We start from the raw sequence: 22,269 nt of genomic DNA, 5'->3' as shown, positions 1-22,269 counted from the left end.
AGGTCCTAACATTGTCTTTGATCGTGAGTGTGAATGGCCTTCATCAATAGATGCATCCATATCCTCGGGCTTTAGTGGTCGTTCGAAAACAAAAAATGTTGCCAACACCACAATAAGTCATTAACATCTTGTGTGGTAGTGCAGCCGACAATACTTGTTAAGAATGTTTTCTATATGTATGAAAAGGAAAGAAAACAAATGCAATCAACTACTCATCTAGTCATGTTATCATGAAATTGTGAGTCACATTTGTTTATTCATACAAATGTCATCAAACATGAGAATATACGATATGCAATTTAGGCTAACTATAAAATGAAAACCCACTTAAATTGTGAAAACTCTAAAAACTCATTCTTAACCACATGATTTTAATTAATATTTATATCTTGTGGTCCACAATTAAAGTGAATAAAAAATATAAATATAAATATAATTTTTTCTCTCTCCTGAAAACATATATAAAAATTAGTAAAAAAATGTTAAAAAATAGCAAAACATTTTTTTTTTATGTTTCGATGTTTTGTATTAAATGTTACAACATATATTACATGTAACAAAAAAAAATGTTACATAGGGTTTTCGCGGGTTTTCACAACTCAAGTGGGTTTTCATTTTAACCTTACCCATGCAACTTATATACAAAAAGATTTTAATGAAATAAATAAATAAAATATAAACCCGACTATTTATATATATAAAAAATTATATCACTATAATATATATATATATATATATATATATATATATATATATATATATAGCTGGGAAAAGTTAAAATACAAAGGGGGCAAAAATAAGAAGGTTGAGAAGGATTTGTGGCCACACAAAAAACAACTCAAAAAAATTCTAAAAAATAATAAAAAAATCATAACTCAAAATATAGATAAAAAATTAAAAAAACAAAAATGTTTCCTCATCATTCTCGTTCCAAAAAAAAAGACATAATTATAACTAAAAAAGACGCAATAAATCGCAAAATATAACACAATGCCGAACAAAATATAACACAATGTTGACTAATATAACACAATATAAAAAAAAAAGACACTGTGTCAAGGATAAAAAGACACAATCAATGACGAAAATAAATACAAAACATAATGATAAACAAAAAGACACAATGTTCTTTTTCACTCAATATTGTGTCTTTTTCGAGGGTTTTTTTTTTAAGAATAAGGAAGACGGTGGAAACATTTTTGTGTTTTTACTTTTTTTGTTTTTTTTATTAAATTTTGGGTTATGATTTTTTATTTATTTTTTCTGATTTTTTTGAAGGGTTTTTATGTGTGGCTATAAATTCTTCTCATCCTTCTCATTTTTGTCTCCCTTTGTAGAATAACTTGGCCCATGTATAGCTAGCTTATTTACACCTGTATCAACAATTATAGTTTATTTATTAGCACGCATCCTAAAATCTTATTTAATATGACATTTTAATGCATGGCTAGTTTTATATCGATATACAAAATGGGAAGTCTATATGCGTACTGTTTTCCATATAGCCAAATAAACCATCACTAAAAAATAGTATACTTCGCGTGAAACACTTTCGAACATACGCAAGTACACATCATATGTGCTGAAAACATTCTGGTATGCTAGTTGACGTATTGTAGGGGTGTACTTCTATAATTGCGTAAAACTCCTTTTTCCATTTAGCATCCCAGTTGTTTGAAATTATTATTCAAATTATCTACCCATACAAGTTTTTGTCGGAATAGTTTTCTTCATCTCCGATACCTTCTAAACACATCATTGCCAAATAGTGAATTATCAATTAAGTAATCTTGCGAGAAACAATAATGTGTAGCTTTGCAACATCTATATACACACTCTTGATCATGATGCATCTTCGACTTGACACTTGTTGCGCAATTGAAGAGAGACTGTAAGTTATGAATATCCGTATTACTAGACAGTAGACAATGAGTCATCTAAGATAGCCAAGATAATGAGCTAGATTGACTGACACATTGTAATTGTAAGTTAATGAACATTTGCCCAACAGTTATATAAAACTTTGTCCAACTTATTACAATCGAACTAATGACGTTCGATTCAACGTTGTAATTCGTTTGCCACACATGTAGGTTTTCTATCTTCTACAAGTTTCATTTAATCTTATTAATGCACATACTATGACGCCTGTCCGATTTCATGTTGACTTGCTATCTAATTTACTTCTGTAGCCTTGGCATTTAAAAATAAACAAGCACAGAAACAATAAGTTGTTTCAAAGGATGATAAACTATATCATTCACCAAATTTCATCACACAAGATTAAAAATGGAATCAGCTATACGTTCAGCAACAATTTAACGTAAAAAGTTTCGAAAACCTAAAGTGATCGATCGCAAAGAACGATGCCGCGTTTCAGAGTAAAATACACTACAAAGCATATGAGCACACAAAGTATATGCTTTTCCAACATTAAATTTACACACCTCCAAATCAAAAATTAAGTACCCACCCAACCACCTACTTTCGCCTCTTTTCTGTAACCCTAGTGTGGCAAGATATGATTTCACTATATCTGCATTGCCAAAAACTCTTGCCAAAACCCTAAAGGTTATTTATGTAATTTCAATTCAAAGAGGGTCCATTGATCCGCTTTTCAACCTCTCCATTCGTGCTTGAAGCCCAGATAACGCCTTTTCATCCATTGGAAGAACACCACTATGAACAGGGTTCAAGTTTGGGTTCACCGCACTAACCTCGTCTGTCGGTTGACCGGCCTCGTGGTCTTCGTGACCGGCACTCATGGGCATCATGGGTCGGTTCACGGGTTCAGGGTTCCCAGCAGAAGCTAACTGGATGCTCTTCATCCTTTCTCTTATTGCATCTAGAGTCCCGCTGCTAACTGCAAATCAGTAAATCAATACAATAAATAAGCAAATATAAAAGTAATACAAATAGTTTTAACGAGAGTTATAACAAACATGGTAGAGTTAAACCTCCAGATGGGAATCTATCATCGTCTGGTTGAACGAGGATTGGACCTCCTCTTGAGGCCATAACATTGGCCGATGATGACATGTCATCTTGAGCATATGACGGTGGTAGACAGAAACTTGTGGGTTCGGTTTTAGTATTAACAGATTTTCCATCGTTTAAAGAATTAGTATGTACAGGAGAAAGAGGTGCAAATTTCGGAGATGGAAGGTTCATGGCAGACGGTGGAGGCGTTGGCATAGGCACACTGGATGGAGTTTTTCCAGCTGCAGCGTTTTTCTCCATCTGATATTACAAAAAAAAAAAAGAAAGAAAAAAAGCGAACTTAAGTTAAAAATATATATATAAAAAACTAAAAAAGTTATACTAAACGAATTTATTCAAAAAAAAAGTTAGTGAGACCTGGGCTAAACCATCTCTAATGTATGTTCTGAAAGCTTCACTTGCGTTTTGAAGTTGAGAAAAAATGTCAACCTGACAAATATTAATGTTAACATGTGCACTTTGAAAACTAACATGTGCATAAATGAGAATATCATTGTACCTTTGGGTACAGCTGAGTTATTCGGTATAGTTCATATAAACCGATACTGCACGTTTGTTTGTCCCCGATTTTCTTAAATATTGCAGCCAGTTCTTGCTGTAAACACAACACCGAGTACTTTTAGAAGCAAGAAAGGGGGGAATAGCTTACAATTTATAAACTTCAACAAATTAGTGTCACAAATAAGATCACAAAAAACTCACCTTAAGTTGAGCATCTGCAGAATGTGTGGCAGGCATCGGATTATTGGCCATGGAGTCACCCCAATGTGTTTGACCAGCAGGCCCGGTTGGTGTTAACATTCTTGCAGCAGCCAAAGTCTAATAAATTTTAAAAAGAAAATAAAGTTATTACAAACATTTAAGATGCTGGAAAAACGTGGATGGAGTTTTTCATATAAAGTTATATATTAAACAAAATACCTGAAGATTAAGATCGATGTAGGCAAGTATAATAGGTTGGGGTTCCATGTCTATTGGAACCATAGAAAGATGGCCTTTTATTGCAGTACCGCGAAGCTTTACAAGCTCATGTAGAACAGTTTTCACCATGCGCAAAGGTTTGTCATCGGCTCCAGCTCTATTAAGCAAGGGTAAATTAGTAATACTACATATATGAACTCTAGGGTTAAGTTCAAATAAGAAGCTTGATTTTCCTAAGAAGGCTAGGAAGGAGGGTATTTTTGTCTTAACACTTTTATATCAAAACCCACTTACTTTAATCTCAAAACCCACTTACATTAATTTCAAAAACCCAATTAAATCTTCACTCATCTCCTACATCCACCACCACTCCACCGCCCACCGCCACCACACCCGTCACCCACCGCCACCACCTCGCCGGAAAAGTCCGAAAAAACACAATGGAAAACACTATGAAAAACACAATGTAAAAAACACAATGAAAAACACAATGTAAAAAACACAATGAAAAAAAACACTATGAAAAAAAACACAATGATAAAAAGACAATAAAAAACACAATTGTATGACACAATGTAAAAAACACAATTGAAAAAACACAATGAAAAATAATTTTGTATAACACAATTTTGTAAAACACAATTGGTAAAAAACCCACTAATTTTTTTTTAATTTTTGTATTACAATATGGTACTCATATTAAAGATAAAAGACACCCGTTATTATGATGAATTTGTTTTTCAATAAAAACGTAGTAAAAAAAAGTTATGGACGTTTTAAAACGATGGGGGAATTTAGCATGTGCATTGCATGTGGAGAGAGAAAGTCAACAAATATGTTATTCCTTTTATGCCCTCCCCTACTTTCACACTTGATTTCCCCCTAAACTAATCTCAACCCTCCATATTCAAAATCAATGGACAAGATTACTTTTTATCCTTCCTACAAAAACTATACTTCCTATTATAACCTAGCCCATGAACTCTAATAAATAAAGAAAAGATTATCATTAAAGTATAGCAAACCTCCTCCTGATCTCTTCCATCCCAAGTTCTTGCAGATAAATATGAATGCTTTGAAGAATTCGGTCGAGGTCAACCTCAGATATTGTAGTTTGAAGAACCTGCATCAAACAAGAAGGCGTTTGTAAAGGAGCTATAGGCTAATGTGTGGAAGTTAATTATTGATATATCAAAAAACTGACCTTTGTAAGTTTAATCAAGCATTTGACAACCAAATCTGAAAACTTCATATTTCTTGTAGCAAATGACTCATTTGATGGGGGATACGGCCATCTAGAAGGATCTAGCGGTTTTAAAAGATTGATCAGTACCACAAATGATGATGTACGTTCAGCATTATCCTGAAATTAGATACCAAACAAGTCAACACAATATATGAGCACATAAATATATTAGGCAAGAAGCAAAGGTTTACCAATATCTTAAGCATTAGAACATTTAATGCTTTCAAAAGCTGACTGCCATCATCCATCCTTGGAACCCTTTCATCTAAAAGCCAAAGTAAAAGCTCTGTAATCAAATTATCAAGTGTTCTCTGGTTGACAGCATGAGCAAGCCTTTTATTTTGAAATGTCTGGAAACAAAGAAATAAACTTGCAACATAAGATGCTGTCTACTGAACTGTTAGAATTTAATATTTAAAAAATAGCAAATGGCATGTCACCTGCATGAGTGTGTTGAGAACATATTTACAAGACCTTGAAGATGCGCCCATCAAGCTAAAGTCAAAAGTCTTTGCGACCTGGTAAATAAAAAACACCACATGTAATGGAGAATATGGAAAAGAATATTAAATCCAAAAAAGAGCAACAATTAGCAAGTACCTTAGCAGCTAGACACGAAACAAGCCTGTCAGCATCTTTGATTAAATCATCCATCAAACTGCCTTCAGGGTCATTGGTTGCAGCTGCCAGTTCATGGCACACAACTTTCATACCTTCAACAGACTGCATATTAACAGTTTATGCATTCAGTAAAAAACTAAACTGGATATCTGAATAGAAAGAATTTAATTGAAGAAGAGACTGATTCAAACCTGCTCAGGAGAGCCATAGGTAATGATATCTAGAGCCTCGTTCCAGTCTGTAGGGCCAATTACAGCACCAGATGGTCGTGCCATTGGATGCCTTTCCATTTGAGGTTCGGGAGGAGTATAAATATCCCTAAAACCACCAAAATAAGCGGTCCTTGTTAGTCAGGAAATGATATAAAGCGAACAAAACAAGTTTAAAAAAAAGAAGAAAACTGAACAATGTAAATACCTGGCAAAAGCAGGTCCGGATATGAATCGTGATACTTCACCACTTTGTTCCGCATGATCAGAACTGTACAAGAACACAAAATTACGATACTCAAAACATAAATTCCAAGATAACTATGATAGAATAGTAAGATGAAACGAAAGGGATACACTGATGTTTACCCATTGTCCCTTACAGAGCGCCTTAAAGCAGCTCTTGCTTCACCCGGCTTCCCCTCCTTTCCTTTTTCCATTTCTCGGGCCTAGACAAACATGGAAAAAGCAAAATAACGTTACAACAATATAAATGCAATAATGATGCCAATGATAATAATAATAATAAAAATACTAATAATAATAATAATAGAAAACAGGAAGGAAAATAGTTTACCTTCCATTTAAATCTATCATCTAGCATGCTTCTTTGTGCTTCGGTGAGCTTCCCAACATATCTCCAGATATCATCACCATATATCTTATAACCAGTGGCTAGACAATTTAAAGCAGCTTTTCTAAGTTCAACATCTCGTTCAGCTGTTAAATTTGCCACAATTTGCAAGGATTTTAGCTGTCCGCTTATCTGCGAAGATATAGAAGACATGAGCAACCTTCATCGATGAGTTCAACCATTAAAATGTAAAATATGCAAAGATGTACCTCGGAGCTATTATTGTCCAGCAGATATCCGACAAGATCAGCACACTCGATTCTTGTCCTATTATTTCTAGAGCGTAGACCTTCCAAAATGTAAGGGAAAGTTTTTGCAGCAGAATAGCTATGTGTGAGCTGCTTCATTAGTTCCCGAATCTTTTCTCTTAGTTTCTCAATGTTGTGACCAGTCTGCACACACAAAGGAGTTGATAGTAAGTAGGCTTTCAAATTCTCTCATGTAAAACTTGTAAATATTTCAGATGACATGATTTTATTAAAATGTATTCTACAAGAAAATAGATTCTATAAAGTCTAGGGCTGAGTAAACCTTCTCCACCAAGCAAGGGAAAAAGATGGAAGCTTCAGATTCATTCAAAGTGTAGTTCTCGTTTCTTAATGTGTCAAAGAACTCTGGGAGGAATTCCAACACCTATAATGATATATAACAATTAAAATATGCTTTAAGCATAACATGCCAAACATAAATAACTTGACAAAACAAGATAATAATAAAAATTTCACCTTTAGTAAGCAAGATGTGTTGGATTCACAGAATCGCAAAACAAACCACTTTAACAGTATATCAATAACTTCAATTAAATCTTTAGCAATTGTTGGAAGTGCCCGCTGAAGCATCTCAATCCCATCAACTTGTTTTTTGAAATCTGTGCTTAAAAGTCGCCTGTGCAAATCCTCTCTGAAGTACTTCATCAAATCGTTCTGTTTCAAGAAACGATTGTTAATTTCAAAATCTGGATGACAACCACAACATAACGTCAATTCATTTTAATAATAAAAAATAACCTCTAAATCCTGAATCTGCTCCAAACGAAGCTCTTCAAATTTAAACCTACGAACCACAATTCTCTCTCTTTCATCCTGCAAGCAGATAAGAAATAAGAACCCAATATGCTTAGACATTTTTTATATGAATACATTAAATTACATGCAACCGAAACTTAGAAGATACCTTGTTGGAGTCCCTAACATTTATTAAAGCTTGTGACTGGATGTTAATATCTTGAACAGACATAAGAGGCTCTGGTTTTGAGCCCTTTGCTGAAACCGCTCTCTAAAAACACATAAATTGAGACGATAATGCAAATAATATTCCACAGATCAATATGAACAAGGTATAACAGATGTCGTATCATACCGAAGATACAGATCTGCCTCCCTGCCTTGTGGCATGACCATTTGACTTTCCCATCTTTGAGCCTGCTTTTATTGTATGTCCAGTTGGAGCTGTTCTTGTGTTGTCGTGTACTTCTGGAAATGCACCATGTGATTTCAATCGTTCAAGAACAATTGCAAGTGCAGGACCTTGAATGTCTCTTACATTCTTCATAACCTACAGTGAATGAAAGCATTAGTTCAAAAAAATTACAAGAAAGTAAAACACTAAAAGATTAAAAGTAAGCAGTTTTACTAACCATTTCGGGTCCACAAACTCGAACAATATCTCCAAAGCACACTTCTGCTGCTTTACGAACATCAGCTGATTTATCCTGATAAACAAATACCACTTAGTCTGCTGACTGAAAATTATGCATCAACAGATGAAAAAACGAATGTAGTATTTTTATAAATATTAAATACCGTCATAGCAACAGCAACTGGTCTCAGTAACTGAATTGCATCTGGGAATTCTGCTAATCCTGTAAGTTGCTTAGACAACCAATCAAAAAGATCCTTGCGTCCTTCCGCGCCAAGTTTAGCATCAGCTAAAGAAGCAGTAATATATGGTATCTGCAAATTAGATTGCACATAATTAGATATTAATACAGCTGTAATTACAAATTGTGCTTTTTATTAAATAATAAATAATAAAATATAACATATAAGACACAGACCATCTTGTCGAGGTGAGTAACAGCAACCCACGAATCCAAAGTTGTCAATGTACACTCTCTCATGTGCTTTTTATTGTCACCAAGACATTTGACAACATCTGACAGAATTCCCTGAAAGAAAAGTCAAAGCATATTTATTAATGTTAGAATCCATTCGTTTATGAGGACCAAACTTATTTATAAATAGATGGAGATAAGGGTCCCTCTTAACCTTGCTGGCCTTCTCTATTGCAGGTCCCATAGCAGACGCAAGACCACTAATAGAAGTCAGAGTAGCCATGATTAAATTTTTGTTGCTGTCGTACAACCTAGCTCTAAGAGCCCCAAACAATTCTACTGGAAAATGACCAAAAAAAAGTGTAAAGGTTATTTTTTTATATAAAAAGACCATTTAATGCACATAAATACTGCAAACAAATGAACTCAAAAAACATATAAAATTACCTGTTCCAGTAGGCTGAATACGCTTGTTTGCTTCTTCAACAATTTTATTTACAGCTTCAATAGATTCCAAACGCATCTGAACAAAACCAAAAACATTGTCATAATGATCTTCCATTTTTTTTATATTTAATAAATAGTAATAAAAGAAGCATCACCCTCCAATCAGAACTCTCTAATCCTTTAAGAAGGGCTGGTGTTATCTTTCCACTAATATCCTCGCGTGGCAAGCTATCCAAACCACCACCAGACGCAGAAGAAGCTGCATCTGTTGCTTTAACAGTCTTTTTTGGTGCAGCAGCTGCACCCTGAAAGAGAAAAAACTTGAATTAACGCCCAAAATGCAAAAAAATAAAAATAAAAAACTATAACATCTAGAACTGGACCATACCTCAAAAGGATTTTTTTCACATTCAGCTTCAACTGCACTAAGAAGAGCAGGTTTGACATCAGAAAGGAACCCTTTGATATCAGGGCCCACATACTTGTGTAAAGCACCAATAAGTTTAATGGTAGCGTTTCTAGTAGCAGCAGCACTTGATTGTAAACCAGTATCCTTGCAGAAATCAATTACATCCTTCAATTTCAGATGTGCAACACCGAAATCTTCAACTGCGGAATGCATCCATAGCAGGCCTTCACTAAGAACTTTAGGATTTTTATGTTCTTTCATGATCTTGAACATCTACAAATTTGAGTAAGAATATGGCATACAACTTCAGTATAAACTACAAGAATATGGAACACAAAGAACACTAATTAAGACAATTGACTACACTCACTCTTTCAAAAACAAAACCTGGGCCCACTGCTTCAGAGAAAGTGGTTAAACATTTCATAGCTTGAGCACGGGTCTTAATATCAGCAACCCTTTCACATATACCTGCCAGCATGCAAAAAATACAAACATCAAATATCAGATGCAAAATAAAGTTTAAAGGACAAGATAACAAATCTGTTTATTGCAAATGACAAGCTTATAGTATAACTTTACTATTACTATTAATTACAATCTGTAAGCTTTTTTACCTCCTATGCAAAGTACAACACATTTTTTTGGAAATTTTGATGCAGTAGAAGCTATATGGTTGACTACTTCAATAACCTGTTGCTGGACCTGCACATTTTTCTCAGTCCAACCAGGAACCACACATAGTAAACGGATTAAAATCTCAACCGACTTATCAAGTTCTTGGAGTGCTTCAACTTGTGCTTTGAATGAGGTAATTGCTGCAGGAAAGAACACAATTGTGGAAAACATAATAGTCAGTGTCACGCATTAGTAAATATGAAGAAAAAAGATCGTTAGATAAAGCAAAAAATATATTCTCTACCTTCAAGTCGTTCTTTCCATGCAGCACTTTTCAACTGAGGAATAGTATCTTCTTGAATGAGAGACCCTATTCTACTTTCTATCTCTTCAAGGCCCATTTCAGCCAGCTGCAAGAACAAACAAGATATAATACTTGATCAAAAAATGTATGCACACGTTAAACAACTCACCTCAACATCTTCAACTTCAACTTTTTTGGTTTGACTTGGTCCATCTGCTTTCTTGGCAGCAGCTGTCTTTGTAGGACCAGCCTTCTTAGCAGCAGGCTTAAAAATTGAAAATGAAAAGTATTATCAATATCAAGAAGATAAAAGATATTTCAAAGATCAAACATAAAAATATGACAGAATACTAAGAAAGAAACTCACAGCAGCCACAATAGGTTTTTTCCCACTGAGCATGCTTGCTGCTGACCTTCTAGCAAAACCTCCATCGGAAGCCTGCAAAATTATGCCATGAAATGTTAAGCATATAATATTAATTTCATGAGCTTGTTACTCATTAACTTCAAAAACATGCTACTTTAAGAATGAAATTAGATTAGTATTAGCATGCTAGTTAAAGAACGATAAAAGAAACACACCTCCACAGATGATCCAGTTCCACCAGATGATGGGACAGCTGTGGAATGAAAAAAATAAAAATAATAATAATAAGCAACCCTCACAAGTAGATGAGTGACTAGCTTAAATAAGGAAAAGTAACAAAGCATCTTCAAACCTGAGCCTGCAACGGTTTGAGCACCACCTCCAGAAACACCAATCATTTCTGACAACTTCTTTCGTCTGACGTCATCAAGTTTCTCCAATGACTTCTCCAGAGGCCTCATGCCAACCGACTAAAAAAATAAACAAAAAAACTGTTTAATAGCAGTAAAAAAAGATAGTAGTCCTGCAGCCAAAATATAATAAGATGGCATACCTTCGCTATTGCTGCCAAAACTGAAAATGCAGCATCCCTGACATCTGGTGTTCCGTCATTGAGACACTACAATAACCAAACAAGTTGCAATAAACTGTTAAAATAATCTATACTGTGTCAGGGAAGTTAACCAAACTCTTTTTAGAAATTAAAGAAAATCAATCGTCCAATAATACATATTATAACAGTAACAAATTCACTAACCTCCATGCAAATGGGGACATAGTCCTTGTGCACTTTAAGAATGACTGCCTTGTTGCTCGTTTCGATGCAATATGTTATCCAATTTAATGTCAGTGAACGCACAAGTGGAACTTTATTTTTTACAGCTACTTTAACCTCTGAAATAGAACAATTAAGCTAGATATTAGGGCAGTGATAGAACACTATTAACAAACCATTGATAAAAGAACACTTCAGCAAAATATCCTTTAAATTCAAAAAAGTATAAAGCCTACCTTCAACAATATCAGCAAGAGTCACACATCCAGCCTTGTGAATTGCTTGGAGAGTATTAGTCAATGCTTCCGTCATAGTAGGCTTTTTCTCTTTCAATTTTTCCTACAAAAAAAATACTTTATGTGTAAATTGGCCGCCAATGTAAACGATTTGAAACCACTACTTAATGCAAAAAGAGTTAGCAAGCAATATATAATAAGACATTGATGTAAGTAGATGTTATCTGTCACCACTAGTAGCTTTAAAGATCTAAAAACATGATAAAATGTACAGTTGTACACTTACAAGTAAAGTAGGCAGCATAAAACGTGAACTCGCAGAAAAGTTAGTTCTTAATCCTGATGCAAGATTTCCTATAGCTTGGACTGCTTCTACAGCAACAGCAATATTTACATCTGTAATAAGCTGCAAAGAGGAGGAATCGCACAAAGCAGATTTGAAATACTCACTTCCGGTAATGAAAATAGAATTTAAAATTTTGGTGGATTTAGACACAAATTTCTAAACACCTTCTTAAGTGTACGACAAATTTCTGAAAAGTCTCCAGGAGCAATCCTCTTTGTTGATGCAAGCTTAGTCAATTCAGCAACAGCATCTTTCCTCTCAGACCATTTAGTGGCTTTCTGTAAAGAGAAAATACCAAAAATAGGGTATCTATGTAAATATAAAAAATAGAAGATATTAAAGCAATGTTGCTGGTCTTCAAAAAACAAACATAAAAAAAACTCACCACTCCATTCCAAAACCCTGACTTCTCTAACGGTGTTAAGATATCAACGGGGTCAACGAGCTCATATTCATCTATTTCTTGAGGAACTGGCACACAAATTCGTCAGCATAAAAATACAAGAATAAAAATAAATAAAAATCAAACACACGTGTCACACATCTACTAATATACTTCATCCGTCAATATAAACAGCCTACAGCATATGTGTTTTCAACAAAATGTCCAGCTACAAGATAAGTCATGTGTAGATATACTATAAGCCAACCTCACGATTCATGTAATTGTGGTTTTGTCACCAAATCCCTTTTAACCGTATACAGATATACTATAAGCTAACCTCAAGATTCACCATCGATGTATCTTAATTGTTCCTTACATTACTTTTAAAAACTCATCCATGCACAGCTTAAAATTGTAAAGTGTGTTTTACACAACTTTTTTAAAAATTCATCAATTGACCATTATTGCATGTCGATAAATCATCTTCATGGATACTATATAATGAGCTGAATTAACCCTTTTTTTATCAACAAAATGTTAGGAACAAAAGGCACACACGAACAAGAAATCAAAGCGATAAAGAACACGAGAATTTTACGTGGTTCGGTTGCGGTGTACAACCTACGTCCACGGGGTAATTAGGTTTGTATTATTTTGGTGATATATAATAACAAGTACAAGAGACTATTTATAGACCGCATATTAGGGCTACTCCCTTGCTAAACAAGCTAGAACCCAATTGGGCCCAATAGGGTTAGGGCCGGCTAAAAAAATAACCTCCCTAACTCCTTTAATATGCAGTTGTCTAAATGTGGGTCCGGGGATACCACATCGCCCAACAATCTCCCACTTGGTGTCTTCGGACCTAGAAATGCACCATCTCTTCTGTACTTCTGTAAATGAAAATCCCTCCTGATCTTCAAACCATCCTAATTACCCTTGTCTCCTCAACATTATTCCTGGAGACCAGCTGAAGCTATGCAAAGCTTCAGCTTATCCAGCACCACACACTTGGTAAACATATCAGCTGGATTTTTAGCACCTGGGATGTTCTTCAGACTGATTGTTCCTTCACTGATCAACCCCCTCACGAAGTGATATCTCATCCCTATATGCTTTGTCTTTCCGTGATACACTGGATTCTTTGCAAGTTTAACTGCACTCTCATTGTCACAGTACAATGAGTAGTCGGGTTGTTGTTTTCCTAATTCTTCAAGAAAAGTCTTCAACCAAACTAGTTCTTTGCTGGCCTCTGCAACAGCCATGTATTCTGCTTCTGTAGTTGACAGAGCCACACTTTTCTGAAGTCTAGACATCCAGCTAACTGCTGTCCCTCCCACTGTGAAAACATACCCGGTAGTGCTCTTGAACGTCCCTTTACAACCACCCAGATCAGCATCTGTGTAACCTCTGAGTATGGCATCCTTTTTTCTGAAACATAACCCCATCTTCTGAGTACCCTTCAAGTATCTAAGTATCCATTTGACAGCCTCCCAATGTTTTTCTCCTGGATCTGACATAAACCGACTAACAACCCCAACGGCATGAGCAACATCTGGTCGAGTGCAAACCATTGCATACATTAGACTCCCGACTGCTGATGCATATGGGACTTTGGTCATCTTCGATCTTTCTTCTTCAGTTTTAGGAGACTGATCTTTGGTGAGCTTCAAATGACTTCCCAATGGAGTATTCCTAGGCTTGGTTCTTTCATCATTCATCTTGAACCTTTCTAACACTTTCCCTATGTATTTTTCCTGGGATAGTGTTAGAGTACCTGCCTTCTTGTTTCTAGTGATGTTCATTCCCAGTATCTGTTTTGCTGCACCCAAGTCTTTCATTTCAAACTCTTGGGACATCTGTTTCTTCAACTTGCTTATTTCCTTCATATCAGATCCTGCAATCAACATATCATCAACATACAACAGTAATATGATATAAGAGTTGTTGAATTTCTTCAGATAACAACAATGATCCATCTGGCATCTTTTAAACCCCGACCTCACCATGAAATTATCAAACTTCATGTACCACTGTCTAGGCGCCTGTTTCAGACCATACAAGCTCTTCTTTAGTTTGCAGACCCAATTTTCTTTCCCCACAACCCGAAACCCTTCAGGTTGCATCATATAAATGTCTTCTTCAAGATCACCGTGTAGGAATGCCGTTTTCACATCTAGTTGCTCTAGATGTAAATCTTCTGCTGCTACAAGACTTAAAACAAGTCTGATGGTAGTCATTTTCACCACGGGAGAGAAGATTTCATCATAATCAACTCCTCTCTTTTGTTGAAAACCCTTGACCACTAAACGGGCTTTATATCGTTTAGACCCATCATGTTCTTCTTTGACCCTGAAGACCCATTTATTTTGCAACGCTCTCTTATCCTGCGGAAGCTTGACTAAGTCCCATGTCTTGTTCTTTTCTAGAGAGCTCATTTCATCCTTCATAGCATTCTCCCACTGGCGAGAATCCTTCATCTTGACTGCTTCAGAGTAGCTTTCGGGTTCACCGTTTTCTGTCAAAAGAATATAGTTAACTGAAGGATTGGAATGACCGGGACTATACCTTTCTGGCTGTTTAGTAACTCTGGTGGATCTCCTGACCCAATTTTCAGTCTGGTCAGGCTGTTGTGGGATCTCCTCGTCTTCAGACTCTGAACTCCCACTGTCAGAAGTTTCTTCTGACTCATTATTTCCACCAGCTTCAAACTCAGGAACTGTGTCGACTTCAGTTTCTGTAGCGGGTTCCTGAACCGGTTCGGGGATCGGTTCAGATCTCTGGTTTTCAATTTTGAATTCAACCTGTTGCTTCTGAACCCTAGAGTTTGGATTTATCACATCTTTGTACAACTCAGCCTCATTAAATGTAGCATGTTTGCTGCGGACTACTTTTCTGCTTTTCGAGTCCCAAAGCTTGTAGCCCATCTTGTCTGACCCGTAACCAATGAAAACATACTTCTTGGCTTTTGAATCTATCTTGTCAGCATTCGGATCTAGGTCATATGCACTGCACCCAAAAACCTTTAAGTGCTCATAATTAACCGCTTTCCCCTTCCATTCTTCTTGAGGTGTTTTGTAACCCAACGGAACTGATAGACCTCGGTTGATAAGATAGGCAGCAGTTTTAACAGCGTCTGCCCAGAACATTTTAGGGAGCCCTGCATTTATCCTCATACTTCTGGCTCTTTCATTTAACGTTCTATTCATCCTTTCTGCGACTCCATTTTGCTGAGGAGTACCTGGAACTGTATTTATCATCCGAATGCCATGCTCAGCACAAAAGCTAGTGAACTCTGAGCTAATGTACTCCCCTCCATTGTCTGACTTCAAGCACTTTACCTTCAGATCAGATTCAAGTTCAACAGCAGTTTTCCATTTCTTAAAAACATCAAATACTTCAAATTTATTTTTAAGAAAGTAAACCCATACCTTGCGTGTGGCGTCGTCTATGAAAGTCACATAGAATCTCGAGCCTCCCAAGGATTCAACACGTGTTGGTCCGAAAACATCTGAATGGATAAGCTCTAATTTCTGAGCTTTAGGTGCTTTCCCTGTCTTCACAAAAGATGCCCTCTTCTTTTTTCCAAAAACACATGGTTCACAGAATTCAGATTCAACCCTTTTAAGATCTGGAAGCTTTCCTCTGGCGACAAGCATCTTCATGCCCTTCTCACTCATGTGGCCGAGTCGTTGATGCCACAACTTTGATAGACTCGGTTCACTCGTTACTGCATTAGCACTACCTGCAGAAACCTCAACCATATACAAAGTACCCCCGTTTCTTTCCCTTGGCAATTACCATGCTACCTTTGACGACCTTCCATTGTCCTCCCCCGAATGTTACATCATAACCCTGGTCGTCTAATTGCCTAATGGAAATTAACATTTTTTTCAATTTTGGAATTACCCTGACATCTTTCAATGTCCAAATTGTTCCAAAACTTGTTTTCAAGTCAATATCTCCCAACCCAGTAATTTCCAAGATTTGGTTATTAGCAAGACTTACAGTACCAAAATTGCCCCGTCTGAAATTCTTCATCTTTCTCGAGCTTGAGATAGCATGAAACGACGCACCTGAGTCCATAATCCAGGACTCGACTATATCCTCAATACAGCAGATCAATGCATCATCAGAATCTGATGCTGTTGAGGAGGCAACATTCACTTCTTTCTTGTCTCTGGGTGGTTCTGTACATTGACTTCTGAAATGACCATTCTCATTACAGTTCCAACACTTTATGTCGTTTCTTGTTTTTGAACTCCCCTTTCTGTCTCTTGATTTTGATCTTCCCCTGTTACTTACCCTCTTATCTTTCTTTCTACCTCTTCCCTCAGTACTTAGCAAAGTACTGGATGATTCACCTGCATTCTTTCTCCTGATATCCTCTCCTAGGATCAAGTCACGAATACCCTCGAACGTGAGTTTGGTGGTTCCGGCTGAACCACTAACGGCAGTGACTGTTCCTGACCAACTTTCAGGTAACGAGGACAATAATAGCAAAGCTTGCACTTCATCATCAAATTTAATATCAACAGATAATAACCGGGATATGATAGAATTGAACTCATTTATATGAGAGGTAACAGACGCACCTTCCCGCATACGCGTATTCACCAATTGTCTAATTAAGAATACCTTATTAGACGCGGAAGGTTTCTCGTACATGTTTGACAACGCGGTCATCAAACCCTTAGCAGTGGTCTCATTCACTATATTGAAAGCAACGTTCTTAGCCAACGTGCATCTGATGACTGCTAGGGCTTTCCTGTCTAGATCGGCCCATTCTTCATCCTTCATATTCTCGGGTTTTTGACCTCTCAAACATGGAAGCAAATCTTTCTGGCATAACAAGTCCTCGACTTGCATCTTCCACCATCCAAAATCCTGCCCATCAAACTTCTCGATTCTGATCTTACCGTCCTCAGTCATTATCTTTACCGAGTTTCTAACGGAAGCAACCTGCAATACTGATCAGAACTGTTTGACCTCTTCTGGTCAAAAGACAGATTGTACTGTAGCGCGCACTGTTCACACGCCGGAAACACTGTAGCGGCGGCGGTACTGTAGCGGCGGCTAGGGTTTCTGATTAGGGTTTGGTGGCGACTGGCGGCTGGGGTTTATAGTGTGATCCTTGCTCTGATACCAGTTGTTAGGAACAAAAGGCACACACGAACAAGAAATCAAAGCGATAAAGAACACGAGAATTTTACGTGGTTCGGTTGCGGTGTACAACCTACGTCCACGGGGTAATTAGGTTTGTATTATTTTGGTGATATATAATAACAAGTACAAGAGACTATTTATAGACCGCATATTAGGGCTACTCCCTTGCTAAACAAGCTAGAACCCAATTGGGCCCAATAGGGTTAGGGCCGGCTAAAAAAATAACCTCCCTAACTCCTTTAATATGCAGTTGTCTAAATGTGGGTCCGGGGATACCACATCGCCCAACACAAAAAAATAAGTTGTTAAAGCATGAAGAAGAAATCCCTATATATTGCCAAAACTCAAGAAATATGAGGTGGAGTATTATACTGAGTAGCATGCATTAATATTATACATTGCATGCGCATATTTCTAATCCATCATAAATATTTCAACTGGCTCAAGAATGGCTAGCGAACACCATCACATCCAATATAGGACTAAGAATAACATATAGTATACTAGAAAAGATACTCTCTAACAAATATTAGAAAAGAGATGTAGCAACTCATTCAAGATGGCATACCCTCAGCGGCAGATTCCTCAGCAGGACCAGAGCCTGAAGCCTCAGCCGCAACTTCCTGTTCTGGTTCCTTGTCTTGCTCAGATCTAACAAAAGTTGGAAAATATATTCGTAACTATTATGTATATTACTACAAAATTTATATATATTAACTATTAATTTATCAAGAAAGTAAGACGAATATGGGCAAAGTGCAACACTAAGCCCGACCAGATATAAAACTAAAACGTCTAAATAAATAACAAACCTTATTTTGCGAGTAGGCTTAGCAGCTCCTGTGACATTGACAAGCTCAGCCTCCAATTCTTTTTTCTTCAACAATAAAATAAAGAAAAGTCAAGAAAGAACATAAGCCAGAAGCGTAAGCAAAAAAAAAAATAATCGACATACCATTGTATCTCTCATTTTCTCAAAGAGTATGGATTTAACAGGGTCTCTACCAATCCAACGACAAAGCTCTAGAGTTAGCCCTTTAGATGAAGCACGAACATTCTGATCTTGATGATCAAAAAGTTCTGGAAGCATCTTTAATATTCTCTTTGGTGGCACAACTTTCGAACCAAATTCACTGGTTATTAGCAAAAAAGATTTCAATGTTATAGATAGCAAATGAATAAGATAACATAAGAACCTTCTAAAAATGAAACCAAAATAAATGAATCGCAAACCTTAAGGCTTGAAACATGACATCTATGGCAGGAACAACAGCTTTTGCGACTTTGTTTTTTATTGCTTTTTCCATAGAATCCTATCAACAAAAATTCCATTAAAGCACCAATATCATTCAGAAAACAATCATGACTGTCAAATAATAAAAAATGACACTAGAAAGTTATGCACATTGTGAATTGAGTTAAACCATTTGAATATACTAAATAGCATCAAGATAAGCACCCCTACCGTGCAATGCATATAGCATTGACAGAAATCCCTCAAAAGTACCCATATAAAAAGTGATGCTACAGAAGTAACAAATGCTAACATCATGAGGCCTTTAAGATGCTAGTATTGTGGATAATAGTACTCAAGATGACACCCGCACTAGGTATAAAAAAATGACAAACTCTAGTTTCATTTAGCAGTCAGGAAATTTCAAAAGAAAACACACACTCCAAAGATTTTAAAACAGTGATTAGTTAACGCATTGTAGCAACAATCACAATGAGTCAAAAAAAAACAAAATAGGACGGTTGAGATTAAGTGACATAAAAACAATCCTTCCAATGTGGTGTAGTGGTAGGGAGCATGGGTTTCTCAATGGAGACCCCAAGTTCAAACCACACTTACAACACTTTGTGGGGGAGATGGGTGGCTCAATGAAGAAAGACTGGGATCATTCTCCAGTTCGATTATGAGGGCGGCAGGGTTTTACCACCAGTGGGCCTTCGGGCGGATGGGCTTTCCCCAGAACTGGAGATAACTTGGAAGCGCTTAAGGGCTCTGTACGGCTGGGTTGGGCCAGCTAGCGGTGGCCTTTTGCCATTGGGTCACCCCCGAACGCAGTACCAAGGCATTCTATGTTTGTTGGCCGTTCAAAAAAAGAGTGACAAGAAAGCAAAATCAGCCAGACTAATGGTTGCATACTTACATATGTAATTTTTAGTTTATCAATGCCATTACAATTTACAAATAAGGAGATCTTATCACATGCAACAAGCCACATCCTAATGAACTAGACTTCAAATCCAAATACTACAAATACAATAACCGAACAAAAAAACATACCAGAAACACATCCACGGCTTCCAACTCCACCCAAAGCATAAACACAATCTGCGCCTTCTCCACGGTCTTCGGCCGCCCAGTAAGACATTTAGCCACAACTGCATCACAAACTTCCTTCGCAAACCTACACCAATCACATAGCAACATCTTCAAAACACAATACTTTCCACAGTCGCATTAATTCCAAACCTAATATAATTCCAATTAACAATTATGTCTTAAATATAAACCACATAACGTCAATGTTGTCACACGTTCACAAAACCCTAGCTATAATGACACAATTATACAACCAAAATACAACAAAGTAAAATTAACCTTCCAGCATCAGTCTGCGGCTTTCAACCGATTACATAATAACATCTTCAATCACTAATGCCCTTCACACTCATAATCGTTCTAAGCCTACTATTCTAATTGCAATTGACATTTAAATCTTAAGTATATCCTACAGAATATCAATGTTGTCACAAGGTCACATAATTAACATATTCAAACACAATGATTTATAATCATATTAATTCTAAGACTAATAATGTAACTTCAATTAACATTTAGATCTTTAAGTACAGACTACAATATATCAATATTGTGGCAGTCAGTCAGTCAGTCACATAACATCACAAAACCCTAGGTGTGATGACACACAATTACACAACCAAAACACAACAATTAAGCCATTAAGTAAAATAAACCTTGTAGCATCAGCATCCATGGCTTTCAAGTAAGCAATCAACAATACATCAATAGTGTCACATAGTCACGAAACACCACAAAACCCTAGGCGTAATAACACAACTCCACAACCAAAACACAACAAACTAAAACAAACCTTCCAGCATCAGCATCCACGGCTTTCAAGTAAGCAATCAACGCATTAAGCGCCTTAAATATAAACCTAATAACACAATTAATTCCACCCCTACCAATGCAATTATAGAACATTTAGATCATAAAAATAAACCATCATATCAATATATTGTCACTCAGTCACATAACTTCCTCACAACCATATCAAAACATAACACAACTATAAAACCTTCCAGTATCAGCATTCGCGACTTTCAAGTAAGCTATCAACAATACATCAATAGTGTCACATAACATCACAAAACCCTAGGTGTGATGCACAATTATACAAGCAAAACATAAGAGAGTAAAAGTAACCTTCCAGCATCAGCATCCATGTCTTTCAACTAAGCAATCAACGCATCAAATACATCAATAGTGTCAAATAGTCCCATAACATCACAAAACCCTAGGCGTAATAACACAATTCCACAACCAAAACACAACAAACTGAAACAAACCTTCCGGCATCAGCATTCGTAGCCTTCAAGTAAGCAATCAACAATACATCAATAGTGTCACATAGTCACATAACATCACAAAACCTTAAGTGTAATAACACAATTACACAACCAAAACACAACAAACTGAAACAAACCTTCTGCCATCAGCATCCACAGCTTTCAAGTAAGCAATCAGCAATACATCAATAGTGTCACATAACATCATAAAACCCTAGGTGTGATGCACAATTATACAAGCTAAACATAAGAGAGTAAAATTAACCTTCCGGCATCAGCATCCGCAGCCTTCAAGTAAGCAATCAACGCGTCAAGCGCCTTATCCTGCACCGGTGCATTAGAATCCGCCACCGTCTTCTTAAAAAAATGCCCTAGCATCCACCAAACCACACAATAACCACCACACATTACACAGATCGAACCTAAACCGCAAGATCTACAACAACCACAAGCAAACGAAATGAAACCCTAGGAGAACTTACCTAATTCACGGACGCGAGGATCCTTAGGATCGTTGATGGAGTCGCATAAGGCGGCGAGATCAATGTTAGCGTCGTTACGAACCTTCCAGTTCTTGTGCAATAGCCGATCCTCCCACGGTAACTTTTTCGCGTCCTTTAATAACTTCTCCTCTTCGGACATTGTGATTATAGGTTATGAATTGACGGTGTAATGATGAAGATGATGATGAATTGGAGTATGGAAGTGGTGGAGTAACGTATTGCGGTGGTGGTTGGTTTAACCTAATTTGGAATTTGAAAGGAAGGAGAGAATTGGGGGGATTTGAATTTTGGGGAAATGAAATGAAAGAGAAAGAGAGGGAGGGAGAGAGAGAGACAGGTGTCACGGAACAAGTGTGTGTGTGGGTGTGGGTGCGGTGCCGGCCCGGGGGTCTAGATTTGGAAATCCCAATATAAAAATTGTTGTTTATT

The 22,269-nt window shown here is 36.7% G+C and overlaps 1 protein-coding gene across 1 annotated transcript; it reads right to left on the bottom strand.

Annotated features, from left to right (window-relative positions):
• Positions 1 to 2,305: 2,305 nt before the first annotated feature.
• LOC143612740 (protein MOR1-like) lies at positions 2,306 to 21,979 on the bottom strand. The gene is made up of 48 exons (XM_077086654.1): positions 21,820 to 21,979; positions 21,603 to 21,708; positions 20,028 to 20,151; positions 18,971 to 19,050; positions 18,693 to 18,870; positions 18,550 to 18,614; positions 18,306 to 18,388; positions 12,572 to 12,657; positions 12,351 to 12,464; positions 12,127 to 12,246; positions 11,841 to 11,943; positions 11,587 to 11,723; positions 11,383 to 11,448; positions 11,182 to 11,299; positions 11,045 to 11,082; positions 10,830 to 10,901; positions 10,632 to 10,727; positions 10,463 to 10,568; positions 10,158 to 10,358; positions 9,911 to 10,011; positions 9,520 to 9,813; positions 9,287 to 9,436; positions 9,132 to 9,207; positions 8,899 to 9,023; positions 8,688 to 8,798; positions 8,434 to 8,583; positions 8,268 to 8,342; positions 7,991 to 8,185; positions 7,805 to 7,906; positions 7,639 to 7,713; positions 7,357 to 7,554; positions 7,163 to 7,264; positions 6,841 to 7,023; positions 6,575 to 6,763; positions 6,367 to 6,446; positions 6,206 to 6,268; positions 5,980 to 6,106; positions 5,768 to 5,890; positions 5,608 to 5,685; positions 5,359 to 5,517; positions 5,126 to 5,284; positions 4,947 to 5,044; positions 3,922 to 4,078; positions 3,703 to 3,819; positions 3,500 to 3,595; positions 3,358 to 3,429; positions 2,958 to 3,240; positions 2,306 to 2,863 (listed from the first exon to the last, which is right to left on the bottom strand). Exons 1-48 carry the CDS (start codon positions 21,977 to 21,979, stop codon positions 2,592 to 2,594), a joined length of 6,063 nt encoding a protein of 2,020 aa, XP_076942769.1. The 3' UTR covers positions 2,306 to 2,591.
• Positions 21,980 to 22,269: the final 290 nt, after the last annotated feature.

This window comes from Bidens hawaiensis, unplaced genomic scaffold (assembly GCF_021521415.1).
Source record: "Bidens hawaiensis isolate Kalapana, Puna unplaced genomic scaffold, B.hawaiensis_p1.1 tig00002236_1, whole genome shotgun sequence".
NCBI lineage: Eukaryota > Viridiplantae > Streptophyta > Magnoliopsida > Asterales > Asteraceae > Bidens > Bidens hawaiensis.
Note: the sequence above shows the minus strand (reverse complement) of the source record. Positions and strands in the feature narration are given on the sequence as shown.